The following is a 22339-nucleotide window of genomic DNA, read 5'->3' on the forward strand; positions in this document are numbered from 1 at the left end:
AAAACAATGTATTTTATTTACTTGTCTTAGTTGAAAAGTGTTGGTGTTGCTGAAAAACAATGTTTTGATTTAGTTTTCTCAGTTGAAAAGTGTTGGTGTAGCTGAAAAACTGTTTTTGTTTAGTTTTCTTAGTTGAAAAGTGTTGGTGTTGCCGGAAAACAATGTTTTTATTTAGTTTTCTTAGTTGAAAAGTGTTGGTGTTGCTGAAAAACAATGTTTTAGAGTTTTAGAGCTGCTTCTCAACAAGAAATTGGCGCTCGGCCGGAAACAGGAAACGGTATTTTCCCTACTTCCGGTGTGTTTCATTAGTTTCTGTCCCCCGAAAATGGCGAACGTTGCTGCTGTCGCTGCTGCCGCCGCCGCCGCTGCCGCTGCTGCTGCTGCGGCGGCGGGTCGAGACCCAGCCGTCGACCGTTCATTGAGGTCGGTGTTCGGTGAGTGCTTTTTCTCCATTCCCTGCTTGTTGACCGACACACCGTCAGTCTCGTTACATCCCTGTTAGCTCGCTGGCTAACATAGCCAGTGTGGCTCGTCTTTGTTAACTTTGTCATCTCCCAGTCAACTTACCTTCCTTCTTACATTGCAGTGGGCAACATTCCTTACGAAGCCACAGAGGAACAGTTAAAAGACATCTTCTCTGAAGTGGGACTTGTGGTTAGCTTCAGGTCAGTATCCTCCATTCATTCCCACTCTTGCTGGGCGCCAGGAATCTTCCAAATGGGCCCCCATCGAGTCCTACAAGTGGGCCCCCAGGGACCCCATCAAGTCCTACAAATGGGCTGCCAGGGACCCCATCAAGTCCTACAAATGGGCAACAGGGACCCCATCAAGTCATACAAATGGGCTCCCAGGGACCCCATCAAGTCATACAAATGGGCTCCCAGGGACCCCATCAAGTCATACAAATGAGCTCCCAGGGACCCCATCAAGTCATACAAATGAGCTCCCAGGGACCCCATCAAGTCATACAAATGGGCTCCCAGGGACCCCATCAAGTCATACAAATGGGTTCCCAGGGACCCCATCAAGTCATACAAATGAGCTCCCAGGGACCCCATCAAGTCATTCAAATTGGGACCCACAGTCAATTTCTGGGGTCCCACTTTTTTTGTAAGCATTTTGAAAAGAAATGATAATGTATAAAAGTATCCTGTTGTATCTCAGATTCTATATTGTGTATTGGAAAAAGGTTGTCATAAACGTTACTTCATTCATCCAAAAAAATAATACTTAAGAAAACATATATTTATGAATAATTAAATGTATTTCGTTATAAACATCAATTCACTTTTCCTTCATGGATCTAAACTTTACCTCTGCCAATATTTTTTATCTATATTTGTATTTGATAGGTTGTTGGTGTATTTATTTCAGTATAAAAGTGTAGAAAGTGTTGGGTGATGAAATGATGATAATGGTGTGCCAGGGCATACGTGCATATGACAAATGTCATTGATTATTCTCACCTGTATGTAGATCATCGGTCCTTTAAAAAGCGCCACATCTACACTTTCATGGCAAATAATGCCAACAAACTTAGAATTTAGCAAGTTAGTTTCAATGTCATTTAATAGAATGGCACTCTAGCATTTTATCTCTGGTGATGGCCATAAACTGTGTGTTCCCCTTTAAGAATGGCAGTATGTGGGGTGAGTCAGGTGTGTAAGTGAGTGGGCAAGTTAGGAGAGGGAGTGCTAGAATGTTCAGGAGTGTTACTAGCATGGTGAATGGCCGCTTGGCTTTTTGGGAAACATCAATAGCGACCGCAAAGAGCGGAAGTGTAGGGAGCCACTGGCGGGTAAAGTGGAGAGTGTTACCCCTGAAAATGGAGGGAAGGTCTCAGACCCCTGTGCTCCTGGACCACAGTCTGGGAGCAGGAAAGGTGTAACAGGATGTTTCCTGGTGCCTGCTGAGACTGGATCTTAGTTGTAAAGGTGTTCTTTCCCTCAGCCAGTTTCCATGGCGTGTAAAACATCTTTTATCTTCTTAAATCAGCCATTTGCTGAAAAGTGGCGCCTGAAGACAACATTTCATTGAAGCTCGGCTTCTTGGCGTTATTGCTCGCCATGACCAAAACAATAGCACCTGGAAATGCAGGATTTTTAATCCATAAAACATTCGGCGAATCAAAATTTAAGAAATTCTACCGGAAAGTTCATTACTTTGAAGTCGACCAATAAGATGCAATAAATGAGGCCGAAAATTTGACTCTGCAAATACAAACAAAACCCTGTTTTAACACGGAGAAAATAATGTTGGTAAAAAAAATCGAGGCGCAGACTTGTGAAGGTGCACATCCTTTCTGTTTTTAAAGCGTAAAAAGACTCAAAGTGTGTTAACGCCAACACCAGTTCCTTTGTTAGCCATTGTTGTAATCTACTTAGGATTCATATTCTCAATCAAATGAGAAGAGTATCCATAAATTGCACAATTACAATTTGATTACTTATATGATACATGTCTAAACTGAATTTGATTGTTGTATACTGGTATTCATGTTATATCACCCATGAGCTGATGTGCAGTGGGTTATGAACATGTTGATATATTTGCATCAGGTTAGTGTACGACAGGGAGACGGGAAAACCCAAGGGTTATGGCTTCTGCGAATACCAAGACCAGGAGACTGCGCTTAGCGCCATGCGGAACCTCAACGGCAGAGAGTTCAGTGGTCGGGCCCTTCGTGTTGACAATGCAGCCAGTGAGAAAAACAAGGAAGAGCTGAAAAGTAAGTGTTGTGGAGACCACACATGCTACGTCAGCTATGAGCTTGGAAGTTGACTTGTCCTTCACAGGTTTAGGAACTGGAGCGCCCATTATTGAGTCACCCTATGGGGACGCCGTGTCCTCAGAGGAGGCTCCGGAGTCCATCAGTCGAGCTGTGGCCAGTCTACCACCAGAACAGATGTTTGAACTCATGAAACAGATGAAGGTACTTCTATTTTTGTATTCAGTCTATATAAGTTTACATCTTTGTAGTGTGATCGCACCTCATCAGTAAGACTTTTCAAAAATCAATAGAAAGATTTATAAGCTTGTGATTGATGATTGGAATCAATTTGCATCTGACCTCCATCAAACATGGCAGAAGTTTCTCTTAGAAAATAGCGCAGTAGTAAACCGTAGGGAAACAATCCGCCTTTATTGATTGTGGTCCTGTGTGTGTTTTTGTCAAAGTGTGTGTGTTTGTGTGTAATCAGCGTTGTGCCTCTTCCCCCTCACACAGCTGCAAGTGCAGCCCGAAGAACAAAAGAAAAAAGTATGAGTGAAAGTAGCGTAGAAGTTGCAAGAAGTTTGAGAGGGAGCAGCCACACCATGTCTTTTAGCTCACCAGTAATCCTGCACATGCAATGTCTTTTCACTCAACTACTGCATTGGTCCTGACTGGGAGATAAACACACACACACTCTTTTACTCAGAAAAAATATTACATACATCTAAATATGTTTTAATCAAACTTTTTGTTCATGTGTCTGCAAAGATTCAACTCCTCGGACATAACATGGACTAAAAAACTCTGCTGACACTTTGTGTTCAACTTGTTGAAACTTGACAAGAGAACAACTCAATAACTTTGAGAGGAAAAACAAGTTGTTCTCTTTCCCCCCACCAAACTTACCACAAAATGCTAAACTTTGGCATGAGTTACTTGTATTGTTACTCCTCTAGTAAACACAATTATATATATGAACACAATGTTAGCATGTGCTACCTGTACCGTTACTCCTCTAGTAAACACAATTATATATATATATATATATATATATATATATATATATATATATATGAACACAATGTTAGTATGTGTTACCTGTACCGTTACTCCTCTAGTAAACACAATTATATATATGAAAACAATGTTAGTATGTGTTACCTGTACCGTTACTCCTCTAATAAACACAATTATATATAATTTACTGCCAGGATGTGGTCTGTGTAACATTTATTTGGGCTGATATTCTAATTTGATTATGGAAATGAATTTGTCATGCAGTAATTATTTTTCAAATTTTATTGGATCAAATTATAATTTTGAAGTAGCACATTTGTTATGTTGTTATTTATTTTATTTATACAGTCCTGAGCTTTAGTTCCTACCTGTTGTTTCCGCACATCCGAACAGGGAAGGGATGAGGGTTGAAAAGAAAACATGCGGGCAGGGAAGTACTGCGTCCCAGTTGAAAAAAATTAAAAAAACGTTGGTGCTGTCGAGGGGACATTTCCTGTTTTATTTTGCTTTCTGCGGCACAAATTTTTACCTTCTTGTTTCACTCCATGCAGAAAATCAACAGCGAGACAGCAAGATGGTGCGACCAACCTTCTTAGTTGGTACTGCCTCTTGTTGCTCAATGGTCACTTCTTATTTTGCTAGCTGACCAGACCACGAGTGCCTTTGATCATGCAACCAACCTTGCGTCACGCTTTCCGTTTTTTTTCGGCATATATGTATCTCAAACACTTTTTAAAAATGTATGGGTTACGTGTCTATCCCGATTTACATTGTCTTTTTATGGCAAAAATGTTAGCGATTTGCTTGTTTTGTAGGAAGTGTTAATGTAACTGCATGGTAAAGACTGTGTTTCCTCCCTGCAGCTGTGCGTCCAGAACAGTCCCCAGGAGGCCAGGAACATGCTTCTCCAGAACCCTCAGCTGGCCTACGCTCTCCTGCAGGCCCAGGTCGTCATGCGCATTGTCGATCCTGAAATCGCCTTGGTGAGAAACGCCAACCCTGCTCACTCTTTTCTTTCCACAGCTGTACACTAATGGCCCTTTTTCTCCATATGTGGCAGAAAATGCTTCACCGCCAGACCGCGGTCCAGTCGCTGGTTCCCAGCGGTCAAGGAGGGGCAGCAGCGCCTGTCAATCCAGCGCCAGCACAGGCCAACACTCAGCAGCAGCAGCAGCCTGTGGTATGAACAATACTCTACTTACAAATGCATCCACAACTACAATATTACACTGAGTAGTCATTAACACGTTAAGTCCACTGCCAAACTAGTCAGTGGTTACTACTGTATCATATTTGTATTATTACTATATTAGTCACACCTATAATTAGGGCTGGGCGATATTGCCTTTTTTAATACAGCGATATTTTTAGGCCATAACGCGATATACGATATATATTACGATATTTTGCCTTAGCCTTGAATGAACACTTGATGCATATAATCACAGCAGTATGATGATTCTATGTGTCTACATTAAAACATTCTTCTTCATACTGCACTAATATATGCTACTTTTAAACTTTCATGCAGAGAAGGAAATCTCAACTAAGTCAATTTACCAAAACTGTATTTATTAAAGTTATTTGCAGGTGACTTTTCAAATGATGCTACATATTAGCAGTAATGCTACTTTTGGTAGCAACGCTTGTGCGCCACACTTGACAAGTTAAAGTTGTCTATTCGACATATTCCCGCTTGAAGCCGGACCACCGCCAGACGATGGACCCCGTGCTGTTTTTCTTGGGAATTAATTCTTCCTTCATTTGTTACCAGATTCGCACCTTCTTTCTCCCCAACAACCCGCTAGCATCACAGCTAACCTTAGCCACACCGCTACCTCTCCACTGGGCGAGGGCGTATACTTATGTGACGTGACAGTAAGTGACGTATGAATGTGCGCCTGCTTGTTTGTGAGGAGACACAAGAAAGAGGAGAGTGTAATGCCCGCTGTGACGCCAAATTTGTGCCCAGCGAAATAAGTGCTCGGGGGGGTGTACGCATGCACGCACCTGCGCAGTCCAGTGCGCAGTGACCAGCCGGGCAGTTTTTTGGCAGGGCGGCGTCATTGACAAACCAGCGTGTGTGTAGCGAGAGAGAGAGACCATCCTAGTAGTGATTTAGCGAGACTCTGAAGATTTGTTTGTTTGTGTGGACTGACAACCTTATACAGAACTGTCTCATAAAATTAGAATATTCTGATAAAGTCCTTTATTTTCCGTAATGCAACTAAAAACATGAAAATGACATACATTCTGGATTCATTACACATCAACTGAAATATTGCAAGCCTTTTATTATTTTGATATTGCTGATTATGGCATACAGCTTAAAAAAACTCAAAAATCCTATCTCAAAAAATTAGAATATTTCCTCAAACCAAGTAAAAAAAAAGGTTTATTACAGCAAAACAAAATCAAACATTTGAAAATGTCAATTAATGCACTCAGTACTTGGTTGGGAATCCTTTTGCACGGATTACTGCATCAATGCTGCGTGGCATGGAGGCAATCGGCCTGTGGCATTGCTGAGGTGTTATGGATGCCCAGGATGCTTCAATAGCGGCCTTTAGCTCATTTGCATTATTGGGCCTGGTGTCTTTCAGCTTATTCTTCACAATACCTCACAAATTCTCTATGGGGTTTAGGTCAGGAAAGATTGGCAGGCCAATGGAGGACAGTAATGCCATGGTCAGTACACCAGTTACTGCTGGTTTTTGCACTGTGGACAGGTGTCAGATCATGCTGGAAAATTAAATCATCATCTCCATAGAGCTTTTCAACAGATGGAAGCATGTAGACAGCTGCATTGAGTCTGGACTTGATGAAACACAGTGGACCAAAACCAGCAGCTGACATGGCTCCCCAAACCATTGCTGACTGAGGGAACTTCCGTTGTCTAGAGTTCAGGTGTGGCTTGACCATGGGAATACGGCTATTAAAGCTGTATCTGTTGAAAAGCTCTATGGAGATGATGATTTAATTTTCCAGCACGATATGACACCTGTCCACAGTGCCAAAACCAGCAGTAACTGGTGTACTGACCATGGCATTACTGTCCTCCATTGGCCTGCCAACTCCCCTGACCTGAACCTCATAGAGAATTTGTGGGTTATTGTGAAGAAGAAGCTGAAAGACACCAGGCCCAATAATGCAAATGAGCTAAAGGCCGCTATTGAAGCATCCTGGGCATCCATAACACCTCAGCAATGCCACAGGCCGATTGCCTCCATGCCACGCAGCATTGATGCAGTAATCCGTGCAAAAGAACTCCCAACCAAGTACTGAGTGCATTAATTGACATTTTCAAATGTTTGATTTTGTTTTGCTATTATAAATCTTTTTTTTTTTAACTTGGTCTGAGGAAATATTCTAATTTTTCGAGATAGGATTTTTCAGTTTTCTTAAGCTGTATGCCATAATCAGCAATATTAAAATAATAAAAGGCTAGCAATATTTCAGTTGATGTGTAATGAATCCAGAATGTATGACATTTTCATGTTTTTAGTTGCATTACGGAAAATAAAGGACTTTATCACAATATTCAAATTTTCTGAGACAGTCCTGTATATCACAGTAACTTTGGTATGATACGGTTTTTCTTTTAGCTAACAATATCAGCAAATCCAAGTTTAACTAATGAGTATACCTTGTATGCACTCTCACTGAGGCCACAGGGGCAATTATTTGGCAAGCCGTCCCATACACACTGTATAAAATAGGGTGGGCATATATTTCCCACTTAAGGCACTAAACATATGCCCCGACACGCTTGGGCACTTATTTCGCAGCGAGCACTTATTTCGCTTGACACCGCAGCTGCGTTAGAACGTCTACTGGAATATTACGATATAGTCATTTTCTATATCGCACAGAGACAAACCTGCGATATATATCGTATGTCGATATATCGCCCAGCCCTACCTATAATGTTGTTTTTATGAAGTACTACTACATTACACTAGCCAGTGACTCTACTATTTATCACAAGGGTTTTCTCAATTTCGTAGTTATTTTATTACACAGCTAGTTTGGACTACTTATTGCTGTAGTACTACACAAATAGCTGATGCTACAATATTAAATGACCATTACTGCTTCATTAAGTTTTTGTTAGACACATACACTCTCCCCTAAGGGGGACGGAAGTCTGGGCTTCTCTGCTTAGGCTGCTGCCCCCGCGACCCGACCTCAGATAAGCGGAAGAAAATGGATGGATGGACATGCAATTTTGAATTATTATAGAATTCTCTACATCATAGACTGCACATTGCAACATAACGATGCAGTTTTTTGACATTTGATATTAAATCATTACATAAGTATTTGATGTTTATTACTATAATATTACACACAAGCTAAATTTGCTGTGTTTTTACATGGGATTTAGTATTTTTTAAAATAGATAAATATACATGACCCTTTCGCAGGAATTAAACACACCGGCAGTGTTTCTCCCAGAATTCCAATATACTTTCGGGGGTGCGGCCAATATGACGTCGTCATACAAGTTGCATAATCTGAGAGGATGCATATCTTCTTTTTTTCGAAGGCTAAACAATGTTTTACATGTAGTTAAAAACAAATCTGTTATTAGTAGTAGCATACTTGTCTTCTCTGACAGTGTTTGGCTGTGTGTTTGAATTATTGCTACAATGAAACAAATGCTGCTCTATGTTCTGCCCTCCCTGAATGTTGGAATTTAGTTTGCTAAATATAAACTGTTCTTGGGAGGAAACACTTGAGGTATGTTTTTGATATTCTCCACAATGAAGTTAATGTAAAATTAAGCACACACAGGAAAGTAGAACGTATAGACATGAAGTGCACTTCCATAAAGGGATCAGGTTAAATGATCAACACAATACAGAACAGGAAGAAGAAGGTTGCTGTTAATGCCTCTAGCTTAATGCTAACGTGTCAATGGAGCAGCTCATTGAGATGTTTTTCCAAACTAATGACAGACTATATATTCATACAACCCATCCATCCATCCATGTTCTACCGCTTATTCACTTTGGGGTCGTGGGGGGCGCTGGGGCCTATCTCAGCTACAATCGGGCGGAAGGCGGCGTACACTCTGGACAAGTTGCCGCCTAATCGCTGACATTGCTTTTACTGTTTTTCACAAAAAAAACCCCTCATTTTTAAGGATTGTCCGCCTCCATTCTGCCACAATCACAACATGTTCTGGTAGCCCCGCGCAGTAGTTAGTCTGCATTGTGCTGACATTAGTCCTCCATGTACTTGTCTGCCACATGATCAGGCTGGAATGCACGTCAACGGAGCACCTCCCATGATGCAGCCTCCCAACATGGGTGTAGTCCCTGGAGCCATGCCTGGACCTGGACAAGCACCGGCCCCGGGACTGGTTGGCCCTCCAGGTAATTTTCTTCCAAGGAGTCATCCGATGTTCCAAATAATAATAAACTGCATCACTTTATTTTAGAGTTAGAGTACAATGCTTTGCTGCTTGTTAGTTGTTTAAAAACACCTTCATTTCATTCATTCATATATGCAATGTTTTCCTTTTACTGTTATTTGTCCTGTTTCTTGGTTCAACTTGCTGAAAATGTACAAGCATGATGTTCCTGCTCCTTCCTCACTGTGATCACAAGGGGGCGCCACAGCCTTGTAAAAGTGCCCTATGTGCACTTCAATCCAAAGCTTTCACTCGTCTCAATGTCCTCAACCGCCACCATTTCTAATCTCATTCAATTTCCATTTTATGGAAGAATATCACCATCACGCTTCCAAGATCCTCTTAAAGTGCCGCTTTGCTCTCTTGAGTCTTGTCTTCTTTTCTGCTTTTAATGCTGGCTCAGGAAACCTTCAGCATTCTCCCACAGGAGCGTCTGCACAAGCTGCTATGGAGCGGCCGCAAGGTATCACATGTCAGTCCTGCACACGCCAAAGTGTATGCATTTGTCCTATTCTGCATGCATTTTTAACCCTTCAATAGACTTCAGGTGTGCATTATGTCACGTTTTGCCGCTTTCAGAATCCTGGTTAGCTCCTCCAAAATGTGATTGGTCTAGGTCTTTCTACGTTATTGTACAGGTCAGGCCACCTTCTCTTATTTACGATCAACATTTGCAGTAAAAATGACGCAACACATCAATTAGTTGCAGCTTTAATAACACTCCCCATCATTTCTTTCATTGCCGTCCTGCGGCCGCAAAGAAGGAAGCTCGGAGGCACGGAGGGTTGTGGTTGCTCAACGTGCTCACATTGCTCGAGCCAGATCAGCAGCTTTAAAACAGGCTGTCTAAAGTGCGTCCTGAGGGACTTTTGGGGGACACTGTCCACTTAGAATTAAACAATTGGCTAAAATCATGAAAAAGTTTTTGGGAACGTCCACTCAGGCAAATCATGTAGATGATCCATATGTGCTGTACACATTTACTTGATACTTCCATTCCTGCCTTATTTGTATTGGACTTTATTCGAACTTTGGCTAGTATTTTATTCAACAAAACCAAGTTTCAGAGCTGTTAGCTGTTTTTGGAGTTAATCATAGAACTGGCACCAATTATTGATTTTGGTTACCCCCTAAAATGGTGTGGTGCTCAAAGCTTCCGACTTGACATCCATGTTTTCACTGTTTTATTTATGTCAGTAGTTGTAAAACTTTTTATTTCCCAGTACCAGCTCAGAAAACACTTGGCTATACAAATATCGCCATAATGACAAACCTTGAAATGCAGTAGTGTAGTAGACCTATGCATTCATTAAAAACAAGGCAGAAGTTTTATCTTAAAAGTGTATTTAGTGTAACATTACACGGTTTGAACAGTAACACTGTGTTTGAATATTTAATTTAGTCTTTCTTTGGCGTACAACTAGATGGACCCATGGGTACTGTTCTTTATGATTTGAAATACTTGTGGTAAGTCACATGAAGTATTCTCATGGATGCAGTGCACAATGGCGGTGGGTAGTCAGGTCTGCTTCTGCAGTCAGGGTGTGAGGCGCTTTGATGGTGTTTGGCCGCTGATAGGTGTGCAGCGGGACTTGTGTAAAACGAGGAGGAGCGTTAAGACGATTAGGAGTTTGAGAGGAGAATCTGGGCGAGTGAGCCGGAGATGTGAGGAGGGTTCAGACCTCACACTGTGAGGGCGGTGACCACGGCAAGTAGGCTCCTGTCTGTAAAAAAATTAAGTACTGTGCTGTTTGACAAATGGAGCACACTGTTTCAGTAGCAAAATGCATATTTGAAATGGTACTTACCTACCCACCATTTGACAACACAACCCATAGTCCCATTACTTCGTGCATGATAAAGTCTGAAACACTGTTAACCCATTCGGCCTTTGTTACGGCTCTGATACTACATCAAAAAGCGGAAAATTGCCTGTTCCAAGTTGTTCCTCCATTTTGTTGGGCTGTCAATACAGAACAACAACAGAGTTAAACGTCTAACTGTTCAGCAGTGTTCTCTTACTGCAGATATGGAAGTACATTGATCCTGTTTAAATGACAAGTGTTTAAAGAGCATACCTCATTACAATTACCGGTACTAATAAATACTTTCTACGGACGTACGCTGCCAACCACACAACTAAAAACCATATTGATCTTATTTGCATTAATCGGAAATTCAGGCGCTCACTGCTTGATGTCAGAGCGAGAAGAGGAGCTGACGCTGCATCTGACCAACACATAGTCACAGCAAGGTTCCAGTTGAAATTGAAACTCATTAAACAAAGAGGAGGGAGGATCAAATTCAACATACAACAATTCCAAGATATCGCAGGGTTTCCCACACATTCATTTATTTGTTGCGGCCCGCCACGAAAGAATTACGGCCGCCACAAATAAAAAAATAAAAAATATATATATTTTTTTCTTTCCGGTTTTTGACTCTCTCGATCGCTCATAAAAGCAATGGGACTTTGTCTGTGAATGGAGCTTGTACTTACATATTATATAAATATTTAAATATTATATAAATATGTACATAAAGTGTTGTAATTATATTCCAACTCCGCTTTCATCTTGGTTATCGCCACCGCAGGATGTCTGCTCTCGCCTTTCCTTTTCCTCCTCTGCATTGACTGGGCCATGAACCAAACAACCAAAAACAGCAAAACCGGCATACAGTGGAGCCTTACCGAACAACTAGAGGACCTAGACTATGCAGACGATCTAGCTCTCCTGGCTCACACTCACCAAAAGATGCAGGACAAATCACAAATCACATTTTCCGCGCTATAAGCCGTCCCGGTTTATAAGCCGCACCTTCAATGAATGGCATATGTCCACCTATAAGCCGCACCGGGTCATAAGCCGCGCCTACACTGCGCTAAAGGGAATGTCAAAAAAACAGTCGGATAGGTCAGTCAAACTTTAATAATATATTACATACAAACCAGTGTGCAAATGTGCAATCACAACAATAGTAACACTCAAACTATTGCAGAGCAATAGCAACATCAATAACTCAACATTGAATAGAATAGAATAGAGTTTTATTGTCATTATTGCAATGAACAGGTTCAAAGAACAACGAAATTGGAGCAGATCATCCTAAGGTGCATATACAATATGGTAGTATAAATAGTAAAAAACTCAACATTGCTCGAACGTTAATGTCACAGCACACGAAATAAACATTTAAAGCTCACTTTCTGAAGTTATTTCTCATCCATAAATCCCTCGAATTCTTCTTCTTCGGTGTCTGAAGTAAAAAATTGGGCGAATACGGCATCCAAAACGGCACAGGTCATCTTGTTGCTTCCTCCACCTACCCACCATTGATTCATTTATGTTCAATTCTCTCGCTGCTGCTCTATTTCCGTGTTCTTCTGCGTGACTTATTGCCTTGAGTTTGAATTCTGCGTTGTACGCGTGTCTCTTAGTAGGAGCCATTTTGTGGTCGTCTTTACAAAAACACACACATGAAATTAATTGTATTAGCCGCGCGCTTCTTCTACGGGGGCGGGTGCTCACCTTGGCGGTTGCATACCGTAGAAGAAGAAGCGCTTCCTCTTTCCAGGTGGGCGGGTGCTTACCTTGGTGGTTGCTTACCGTAGAAGAAGAAGCGCATCCTCTTCCACGGGGAAAAAAGATGGCGGCTGTTTACCGTAGTTGCGAGACCTAAACTTTATGAAAATAAATATTTATATTAATCCATATATAAGGCGCATCGGGTTATAAGCCTCACTGTCAGCTTTTGATTAAATTTGTGGTTTTTAGGTGCGGCTTATAGCGCGGAAAATACGGTACAAAGAGCTGCTGCATTTCTTGGGCTTAAGATCAATTCACAAAAAACAAAGGTCATGCGTATCAATACCAAGAACAATACACCAATAACAATGGACCATAATCAATTAGAGGAGGTAGTCAGTTTTACATACTTGGGGAGCATAATCAGTGTAGATGGAGGGGCAGATGAAGATGTCAAAGCCAGAATAGGGAAAGCAAGAACATCATTCAACATGCTAAACAAAATATGGAGAGCAAAAAACATTTCTCTCAAAACCAAACTGAAAACATTTAACTCAAATGTCACATCCATCTTGCTGTACGGATCAGAAACATGGAAAACCACCAGTAGCATTCTCCCTAAACTTCAGACATTTGTAAACCGTTGCATCCGCCGGGTCCTAGGAGTCTACTGGCCAAACACCATCACCAAAGCCAACCTGTGGAACTCACCGAACAAGAACCAGTGGAATTGCAAATCAGGAGAAGGAAGTGGCCACACATTCAGAAAACCCAATAAATCAATCACCAAACAGGCACTAACACGGAACCCACAGAGAAAAAGAAACAGAGGGAGACAAAAACAACCTAGAGAAAAAGCACGGAACAGGATATGAGTGCTGAGTGGCTGTCATGGCAACATCTCGACCGTAGGGCACAAGATCGGAATGGATGGAAGGCTTCCTTTGGCGGCCAATGTTCCTCAGGGAATACTAAGGCCTAAATGGAAAAAAAAAAAAAATAGTCAACCGGGGGACTAAAATGACTAGCGGTACAATCGAGCTCGGCATTAATTGCCAAAGGAGATGAATGGCAATCGGCCGTTGGATGGGCACATATCTACTTTAAATGCATATCATTTGTATAGAATATAGGCCTGAGTTCATCAAGCATTTCTTAACCCAGTGTGGCGATGAACAAGCAAATGTAGGCGCTTTCATTCAGAGCTGTCCGTGGTCTTGGCAGACTGCTGCTGTTTTCTGGCATCCGTGTCACTAAAGGTGTAATTAGTCTAAGTGGCAATCTAACACTGACACACCCTCTGACAGCAGCGTTCCCACACCCCAAACAATAGTGAGCAGGAAGTGACTTTGCACTACAAGCTGTCTCTAATTTCCATGCTTGATGTCCATTTGTGTGATGCGGCATCTCACCATGACTTTGTTCCATCTTCTCATTGTTTTGAAAACATTAGTCATAAAATACTCTGCCCACCTGGAAAAATACTCCCATCATCTCACTGTCACATTTATCTTTGTCCAAATGCGCACTGATTGTTTTGGGTTCTCAGGGCTTTGTTTCGGAGTAAATCCTAAAGTGTGTTTAAAAATGCATTTTCACAATGAGAGTCCCAGGATGTAGTCTTAAAATAAGGCAGATCAATAGAATGAATGATTCACTTTACCTTTAGTCCGATTATCCTGGCAATGACTGAGGTTTTACTGTAACCTTAACCCTAGCAATTTAGTCAAAAATACCACTCAATCACATGCTCATAATGCTTTCTCACCCTTACCCTGTTGACTTTTTGGACAAGTTGCATCTTGTGCACATTCTGAGGAAAATATGCTAATATTTCTCTTTTAAAATAGAAAATATATCCATAAACTTAGATTTGTTTTTCCTCATTGTATTAATAAACCTCTAATTTACAAACCTCCCCACTTAATGTAGTAACTAGTGACTTTTTTGCGATTTCAACCACATACAAATTGGAAAGCATGGGAAAATGTGCAATTTTATGGGTTGTCCCAACGTTTACATCAAAATATAAGAATATAGGGAACCTCTTTCATACATTTTGTGCTTTTTAATATGCTATTACCTTCCATGGTGGCAAGCTGGGACCTTTCGAGTGGATACTCAGTGGTTGTTTCCAAAAAAGTCAAGGAGTTTGAAAAGTTTCTGCAATGGAAATGGGTCTGCTTTGCGCATTTTTAGCCGCTTAAACCAATCCAATGCAGGTCAATGTATCCTCAGATACCTGAAAAAAAACATTTTTAAAATGTAATTGTATTTATTTTTTAACCTTTATTCACCCAGGAAAGTCCCATTGAGATTAAGAATCTCTTTTTCAAGGAGTCCTGCACAGTGTAGGTGCCACTTGACATGTTAGCTTCATGTTTATATCTGACAAAGTAAATGATACATTTTGTTAATAATTCATCCAATTTATATTTTAGAGGTGGGAATCTTTAGGCATTTTTTATCGATTCTCTGAAATTATGAATAGATTTAGAATGGGAATAAAAAAAAAAATGGTGATTTGAATGTGAAACAATTTTTGAGCCCCCTACATTGTGCCGAGGACCAACTGAAAATGGTCCACAGGCCGCATTATGAACAGCCCTGCATTACTCACTGTCCAGTGAAAAATATAGTGTAGTCATCTGTTAATCATGTGGACCAGTACTTTAGAAACTATTTGCCTCCGCTGGTTGTAGGGAAGTAGTTCACTCATTTCAAACAACTGGCGGCAGTGTATTTCTTTTTAGAGGTTTTTAAAAGCCTGCGTTTGGGTTTTCATGTTGTTCCTTCTCATCTAGGAGGAGGCGGCATCCCCCCCAGAGGTCTCCTGGGCGACGGCCCCAATGATCCCAGAGGGGGCAGCCTGCTGACCGTCACAGGAGAGACCATTGAGCCCAAGTGAGACATTAGCACTGTTAGCCTTAGCGTGCTGAGGCCCTACTAATAAAACGTGTCTGTTTAAGTCGAGGATACATGGGAGCACCTCCTCCCCACGCTGCGGCGCCCGGGCACATGGCCCCAATGGGAGCCGGTCCACCACCGGATATGAGAGGGCCTCCAATGGACATGAGAGGCCCGCCTATGGGTGAACCCCGTAACATGATGGGTGACCCAAGAGGGCCTCCTATGATGGAGCAGCGGGGACCTCCGATGGAAAACAGAGGTGAGCTCCAGCGCGTCGAAATGTTGATTATATGTGGTCATCAGGAAACCTGAGTCCAAGGTCACGGCTCGGTTCATTTTCGGTACAGTAAGAAATAAACAAAATATACATTTTTTGATTACTTCTTTAACAAATTTGCTAAATCTTCCACCAAAAATAATTTTCTTAGTGGAATATTTGATGTGAAGTAATCGGAAACTTGGATAGGTCAATAATTCATAATAACATTGATTTTGATTCAATATTATGTTTTAAACAATGACAGTTTGAAAAAAACCAAAACAGCTTTGTTTTATTAGTAAACGTTGCAAGTTTTTCTAAATTACATTTAGCCTTTAAGATTTTTTATTTCACTTTTGTTTATGTTTTTGTTTATTTTATTAGTTTTTTTAGAATGTGCCGTGGGCCTTTAAAACATTAGCTGTGTGCCGCAAATGGCCTTTGGGGCACACTTTTGAAACCCCTGCTATAGATAATAAACAATTAAATCTGATTAATCAAAGGGATAAAAAGCAGAGCCTGGCGACGCATGCGCGTTTATCATAACTGTCTCGCTCTCTCTGTCTCTGCCCCGCCCTCACCAATGTTTACGCTGTGTGCACCACTTTTTTTTTTTTTTTTTTTTACCCCTTCTTAACCCTGAACATACATTGAAAATACATACAACCATAACTTAAAACGCCGGACATTCGAGGCACTTAAGAAACTCCACCTGGACAGCCCTGCAAAAAGGACATATCCCGTGAAAAGAGGAGGTGTGGTCAGTCTATCATAGCCCAGTTGTTGCTAGCATGCCGTGTGTTGTTGTTTTTTTGATTGATTGAAACTTTTATTAGTAGATTGCACAGTACAGTACATAATTCGTAGAATACCACCCCAATAAGTATTTCAACTTGTTTAAGTCGGGGTCCATGTAAATTAATTCATGGTGCTTCGGTGTGCACTGTTTACACAACGTGCGATGCGCTACTTATATGTCCGTGTTGTTCGGTTCACCTGCAAACCGAACCGAAACCCCTGTACCGAATATATATATATATATAAATATAAATATAAATATAAATAAAAGAAATACTTGAATTTCAGTGTTGATTTATTACACACATATATACACACACATAACACTTCATCATCAGACCAAAGGGTTGGTTTTGGCTCAGTTCAATTGCTTCCTTGTCCAACTGGGAGATTTTCGGGAGAGGCACTGAAATTCGGGAGTCTCTTGGAAAATCGGGGAGGGTTGGCAAGTTGCTAGATGCTAAACCTACAAACTAACCATTTTAGTCCATAATAAAACAAACACTCAGTATAATATTTCCACTCTCGCTGGGATGTTGACCGACAAGATGCTCACATAATTGTGTTTATATGAAGAATCAATCACAATCCTTACAAAGGGTTAAAAGTTCTAGCAGGAAGTGTCTTTTGGGGTTTATTTCACCATCTGGAGGGATGAGAAAGTGGACCAGCCTGCATTTGTCTAATAGCAGCTGAGAGATGCATGGATTATAATCTTGAATGCACTTTTAGCAAGTTTGAGAGCAAGCAGAAGCAGCCTCAGTGTCAACAATAGCAGCTAAGCTAGCATTAGCACTCTGCTATCAATGCATCACTAAAATAGTCCGTCTGTGTAGGCGATGATAATAACAATATCACTCATATTTGCTTCATTTGCTATATTGTTGTCATTTTAGTAGGTAGACATATTTATGTTGCACTTTACTGTTTGTGTCTTCTTTTTGTTTACGCATGGGAGAGTGTGAAACAAAATGTCGATTCCTTTGTATGTAGAATAGAATAGAATAGAGTTTTATTGTCATTATTGCAATGAACAGGTTCAAAGAACAACGAAATTGGAGCAGCTCCTCCTATGTCTTTACATGTAAAGAAATTGACAAATAAAGCTGACTTGACTTCATTTTCAGGATGGAGTATTGTTTCTGCATGTTTTTAGAGAGTACAATGAGAGGACCCTCCATCTGTAGACTCAATTGTTAGATATCTATTTAGCATTTAGAAAGCATAACAACATATGTGTTCTTGTGAATGGTAAACACATCTCTTTTTGACTCATCTGATAATATTCACAAGCGTTAGCGTGATGTCAATCACCGAATTCATAGTGGAATAAGTGCTGCCACATAGTTTGTGGAGTGTAAACCCAAGTGGGTATGGTGGAATGGATGGTGAACTTGTTTTTCCACTCTCCTGCTACTTCAATACAGAGAGAGGCCAACAGACATTTTGATATGCTTCCACAGCATGATATTCTTTTTCATCACCTGTGGGTCCTCTTTGTCTGAACGTACTCTTGGTGTGGCTGTGCGTCTTTCCGCAGGTCGCGACCCCAGAGCGATGGACACGCGCGGCCCTGTGGCGGCCCAGAGGGTTCCCATGACACCAGGAATGCCAGGCCCCATTCCCCACAACATGGGTCCCAGCGTGCCACTTCCTCAGAGACTGGTAAACATCAACTTCACTCCAACTATATGTGTATGTGTTCCCGTAGCGGAGAACTAGCCTGCTAGCTAACAACAAACAAGCGCAAAAACAATGAGCACAGAAGGAGGAAACTCAAGTCCTAGTAAATATGCCTGGATGATCATTAGACACATGTGTTTGTCCCGCAGGGTCCTGGCCTTCCTGGAGTCCCTCCATCAGGAGCAGGTGGTTTCAGCCCCGGCCAGAACCAAGTTTCCACACAGGACCAAGAAAAGGTAAGAGTCACGTCTTAGAAAATGGGGTGTGGTCCTGCCACAAAGATGGTTGACTTGCCCTCTCGTCCCCCGCAGGCGGCGCTGATCATGCAGGTGCTGCAGCTGACCCCGGAACAGATCGCCATGTTGCCCCCCGAGCAGAGGCAGAGCATCCTCATCCTCAAAGAGCAGATTCAGAAAACCGCAGGAGGTGCACCTTGATTGTCTGACAGTGCCAAGGTCAGGTGGGCTAATGTTTCTTCAATCCCCATTGTTATTTTATTATTATTTCATCCTGTTCTAAATCCATTAAAACATTTTTTTTTTTTTTAAGATTCTATGTTTTTTGGTCATCTCCATACTCACTGCATTTTTTATTCTGTAACCGTTTAGAAAAGGTTTTATAATTTTTATACCAAATAAAATATTGCGGGAATTGCTTCGAATCAAGAATTGATTCTGAATGAAATTGTGAGACGCCCAAAGATTCCCACCTCTAGCGACTGTAGTCTGACTTAATTATCACAAACACTTAACAACCAGACTTGTGGCCATCAATCCAGCCATCGGCATCCAAGGATTTTCCTGAAATATGTACTTGCCATTACAGAATGTCTTTCAATGCCCATCACAAATCACTTGATTTTTGGTCCAGCAGCTGACAGGCAACTAGCAGCTAACTACCTCCATACAGAGTGAGGAGCCGCTTCATTAACAATTGTTAAGTCAGTCAAAACATTAGCAAAAATTAAGGCCTTGAATGGCAATAAAAAGTGTAAAAAGCGATGTCCAGAGGCATTAAAAATGAGATACAGCTGATGAAATACAATTTATTGGATAAACATTTAATTATTGTTATGAGAAGCACAGTGTGAAAACTGGCGCTGCACAAAGTCAGAACATACTAGGTCCAGTCAATGTGCTCATGCTGAGACATCAATCAGAACATGCTAGGTCCAGTCAATGTGCTCATGCTGTGACATCAATCAGAACATACTTGGTCCAGTCAATGTGCTCATGCTGTGACATCAATCAGAACATGCTAGGTCCAGTCAATGTGTTCATGCTGTGAACAAGGCGACATAAGGAATGCATGTTGAGAAAATGGGAAATGCACATTTCAGTAAAAGTGTCTGATTGAGGCACTTTCCTAAACTTGCCCAAAGCCTGTCAACAGGAAAGCTGAGAGGCGTGTGCAAAAAGACAAGCTGGCCTTTAAAGGCTGACAGCACTTAGCATGACCAACAATGCAACTGGCAGCTGCTGCTACCAAAAATGTGACAAAAGACATTAAGACCAAACAGTCCCTTTCTACTTGACTATAGAGTAAGAGTAAACTTGAACATTGTCACACTTCCAACATCAAACTATGTGCAGTGGCAGATGGGCATGAACTCACTTTGAAGTTGCATTAGATGTGCTGTTAAACCTGTAAAATCATTAAATGTGCTGTTAAACCTGTAAAATCATTAAATGTGCTGTTAAACCTGTAAAATCCTCACCTCCATCACGGCAAATAATAGCCAAAGGATCCAAATAGTGTGTAGATGGTAGTTTTTCTGTTCTATTGACTCCAACAATTGTATGTGATATAAGAGTATATGTAAGTAGTTAAAACATTGTGTGGACATTTCAATAGCGTTCATCGTATCGGTATTTGACTAGAATCAGCAGTTTTAAACCCTGATCGGAACAATCCTAATACAACTCTTTTCTTGTAATATTATCAAATTATCCACATTACATTACAATTCTCACAATGTATAACTTCCCTTTTAGATAATGACACCTTTTCCCAGTGTATTGATATTTTTGAAAGATCCTGCCTTGACTGCTGTGCTCGTGTTCGTACGCTTTCTACTTTCTCTTTCTTCTTTCTTACAGTCTGCCCTCTGCCGGAAGATCTCATTAGTTTGGATGATTGCATAGATTTTTGCTGTTTTTGGTGCATTCACCCACCTTATGTTTCATCTTTTCTTTCAGCCCACATGTGAAATCCACCATGAATAGGATTTCATCAATAAAAGCCAACAAAACAATCCTAAAACATGGGCCTTTTTTGAAACCTATTTATTTAGAAGGAGTTTAAAGATGGAATCGTTTCAAACTGTCAGTGGATCATTTAGCACATGTGCCACTTGACTTTGTTCTTCCTGCTTCTCTTCCTTCTTCCTTCTGGTAATCACTCTTGATAAAGCAGAGGCACAGCAGAGCAATAAATCTTTGATTCTTTCACACACAAACCCATTTCCAAGTCAGGGATTAGCAGTTGCTGCTCGTAACAGTATTTTTGTACAGTAAAAGTGCTGATGTTTATTTACATTGTTGACTTTAAAGTTGGAACAATGGAAAATGATGTATATTAACAAATGTAACACAAAATAAACAAAGAGAGTCAATGGAAGAAGTTCAAAGCAGAGACTAAAACCAATCCAATGCAGGTCATGATATGCTAAACCTCAAGTATATTCAAGAAGAAGCAGCCTGGATCTCAGCTTTGTGTTGTTGTAGTTTGTCCTTTTTTTAATGTCATTTTTAGGCCGATTAAAAAAAACTAAACTTGTGGACCATACACACCGGCCCCCCTGGGTGGGACAGGACAAGTCCTAGAAGGAAGAGCAACACACCCTGCGTTGTTGTTGTTGTTAAAGGTTTGTGTGTATTTGGGAAGACACACACTTCTAGGACTAATCCGGTCCGACCCGGATGTTGGTTGGCGTGCAATGCTGTCATCATCTGCTGCTCCTCGTAATTAGCGTTGAGCAACATTCCACCAACAGGTCTTGCATAAGGACCTTGTTGTTTAGAAGTTCTCTTTGTTGAAGTAGAACTTGGTCTTGCGGGGATCCATGTCAGAGTATTTGATGCATTTCTTCACCAAAACTTTAGCCAGAGCGACGGGGCCGCACAAGAAGGTTCCCACCACAGCCCTGGTGAGCAGGAGAGAAAGCAACATTTTCTCTCTTTCTTTGCTAGTTGCGAGGAAATAAATGAATCTTACGAGGGGTTCTCTTTGCGGACTTCTTCAAACTCCTTGTCCCAGTTGGGTCTTCCGTAATGAGTTTTCTGTTTGAGGCCGGTCACCACGTCGGTCTCCTTGTCAAAGTGCACCATGGCATGATTGGCCTTTTGGGAAGAGGACACCTCATGAAGACACACGACCGTAATAACACCTTTACACACACACAGTGTACGTACATGGCTTTGATCCCAGCCGGTTAGAAAGAGCTTGTAGGTCAGGAAATCCCCGATGCCCCTCTCCTCCATCTCCCTCTCCAGCACCTGCAGGAGGTCGGCGAACCACTCGAAGGCATGAGTTTCGCGGCAGAGCCAATAAAAGTAGATCTGGAAGCAGGAAGTGGGAAAAAAGCATTGCCAAAGACTTAATGACAGGTGTGTTCAGGGTGCACCACATAATTGAACATAAATGGACTATTATTGATGACGATAGAAGGAAACTAAGTTGACATTGGGGATTTGATTGGTTGTAACACAAAAAAAAAAAGCATGAAAACTAGCTATTGAACATATATTTGTCATTTCTAGTTGATTGTAATTGTAGAATCAGATTGGAAAGTAAATAATTTAAATAAAACTACAGTATTTTACTCCAATATATTTAAGTGTGTTGATATTTATTCTAATTTTTGATCAGTTTGCTCTTTAAGCCTCCAACATGAAATATTCCTGAAATTGTGTCCTGCAAAAGGTCAGTAAAAAGAAATAATTGTAGCTTCCAGGAGGTAAGGAAGAACCATATTTGATTATTGATAACCCGATCAGCCATTAAAGAAGAAT

At 41.1% G+C, this 22339-nt stretch overlaps 2 protein-coding genes across 7 annotated transcripts in view; one reads left to right on the forward strand and one right to left on the reverse strand.

Moving 5' to 3' along the window:
* The first annotated feature begins 277 nt into the window (after positions 1-277).
* cstf2 (cleavage stimulation factor, 3' pre-RNA, subunit 2) lies at positions 278-21863 on the forward strand. 6 transcript variants are annotated; one of them, XM_061899959.1, is made up of 14 exons: positions 278-434; positions 587-665; positions 2559-2728; positions 2796-2932; positions 4594-4713; positions 4791-4910; positions 8994-9111; positions 9553-9612; positions 15481-15580; positions 15646-15845; positions 18184-18308; positions 18476-18562; positions 18638-18786; positions 20426-21863. In XM_061899959.1, exons 1-13 carry the CDS (start codon positions 326-328, stop codon positions 18761-18763), a joined length of 1551 nt encoding a protein of 516 aa, XP_061755943.1. In that variant the 5' UTR covers positions 278-325; the 3' UTR covers positions 18764-18786; positions 20426-21863. The 6 variants fall into 6 exon arrangements, with proteins under 6 accessions (XP_061755943.1, XP_061755941.1, XP_061755942.1 ...); XM_061899957.1 differs by having other exon boundaries at positions 20525-21863; XM_061899958.1 differs by having other exon boundaries at positions 18638-18781.
* Positions 20827-22339, reverse strand: part of nox1 (NADPH oxidase 1) — a 28592-nt gene continuing 27079 nt past the window's right edge. The window contains exons 11-13 of the mRNA XM_061899955.1: positions 21740-21886; positions 21543-21667; positions 20827-21471 (exon numbers count right to left, since the gene is read on the reverse strand). Of these exons, the coding sequence (XP_061755939.1) occupies positions 21345-21471; positions 21543-21667; positions 21740-21886 (399 nt within the window). The 3' untranslated portion in view covers positions 20827-21344. The remainder of the gene's footprint in view (positions 21472-21542; positions 21668-21739; positions 21887-22339) is intronic.

This window comes from Nerophis ophidion, linkage group LG05 (assembly GCF_033978795.1).
Source record: "Nerophis ophidion isolate RoL-2023_Sa linkage group LG05, RoL_Noph_v1.0, whole genome shotgun sequence".
Taxonomy (NCBI): domain Eukaryota; kingdom Metazoa; phylum Chordata; class Actinopteri; order Syngnathiformes; family Syngnathidae; genus Nerophis; species Nerophis ophidion.

What these genes read in the sequence shown, in the direction of transcription:
- cstf2 (XM_061899956.1), top strand. Translation starts at nt 326, where the DNA reads ATGGCGAACGTTGCTGCTGTCGCTGCTGCCGCCGCCGCCGCTGCCGCT. An exon ending in GGAGAGACCATTGAGCCCAA is followed by an intron (nt 15,581 to 15,645) that starts GTGAGACATTAG and finishes TGTCTGTTTAAG; the next exon opens with TCGAGGATACATGGGAGCAC. An exon ending in TGCCACTTCCTCAGAGACTG is followed by an intron (nt 18,309 to 18,475) that starts GTAAACATCAAC and finishes TTTGTCCCGCAG; the next exon opens with GGTCCTGGCCTTCCTGGAGT.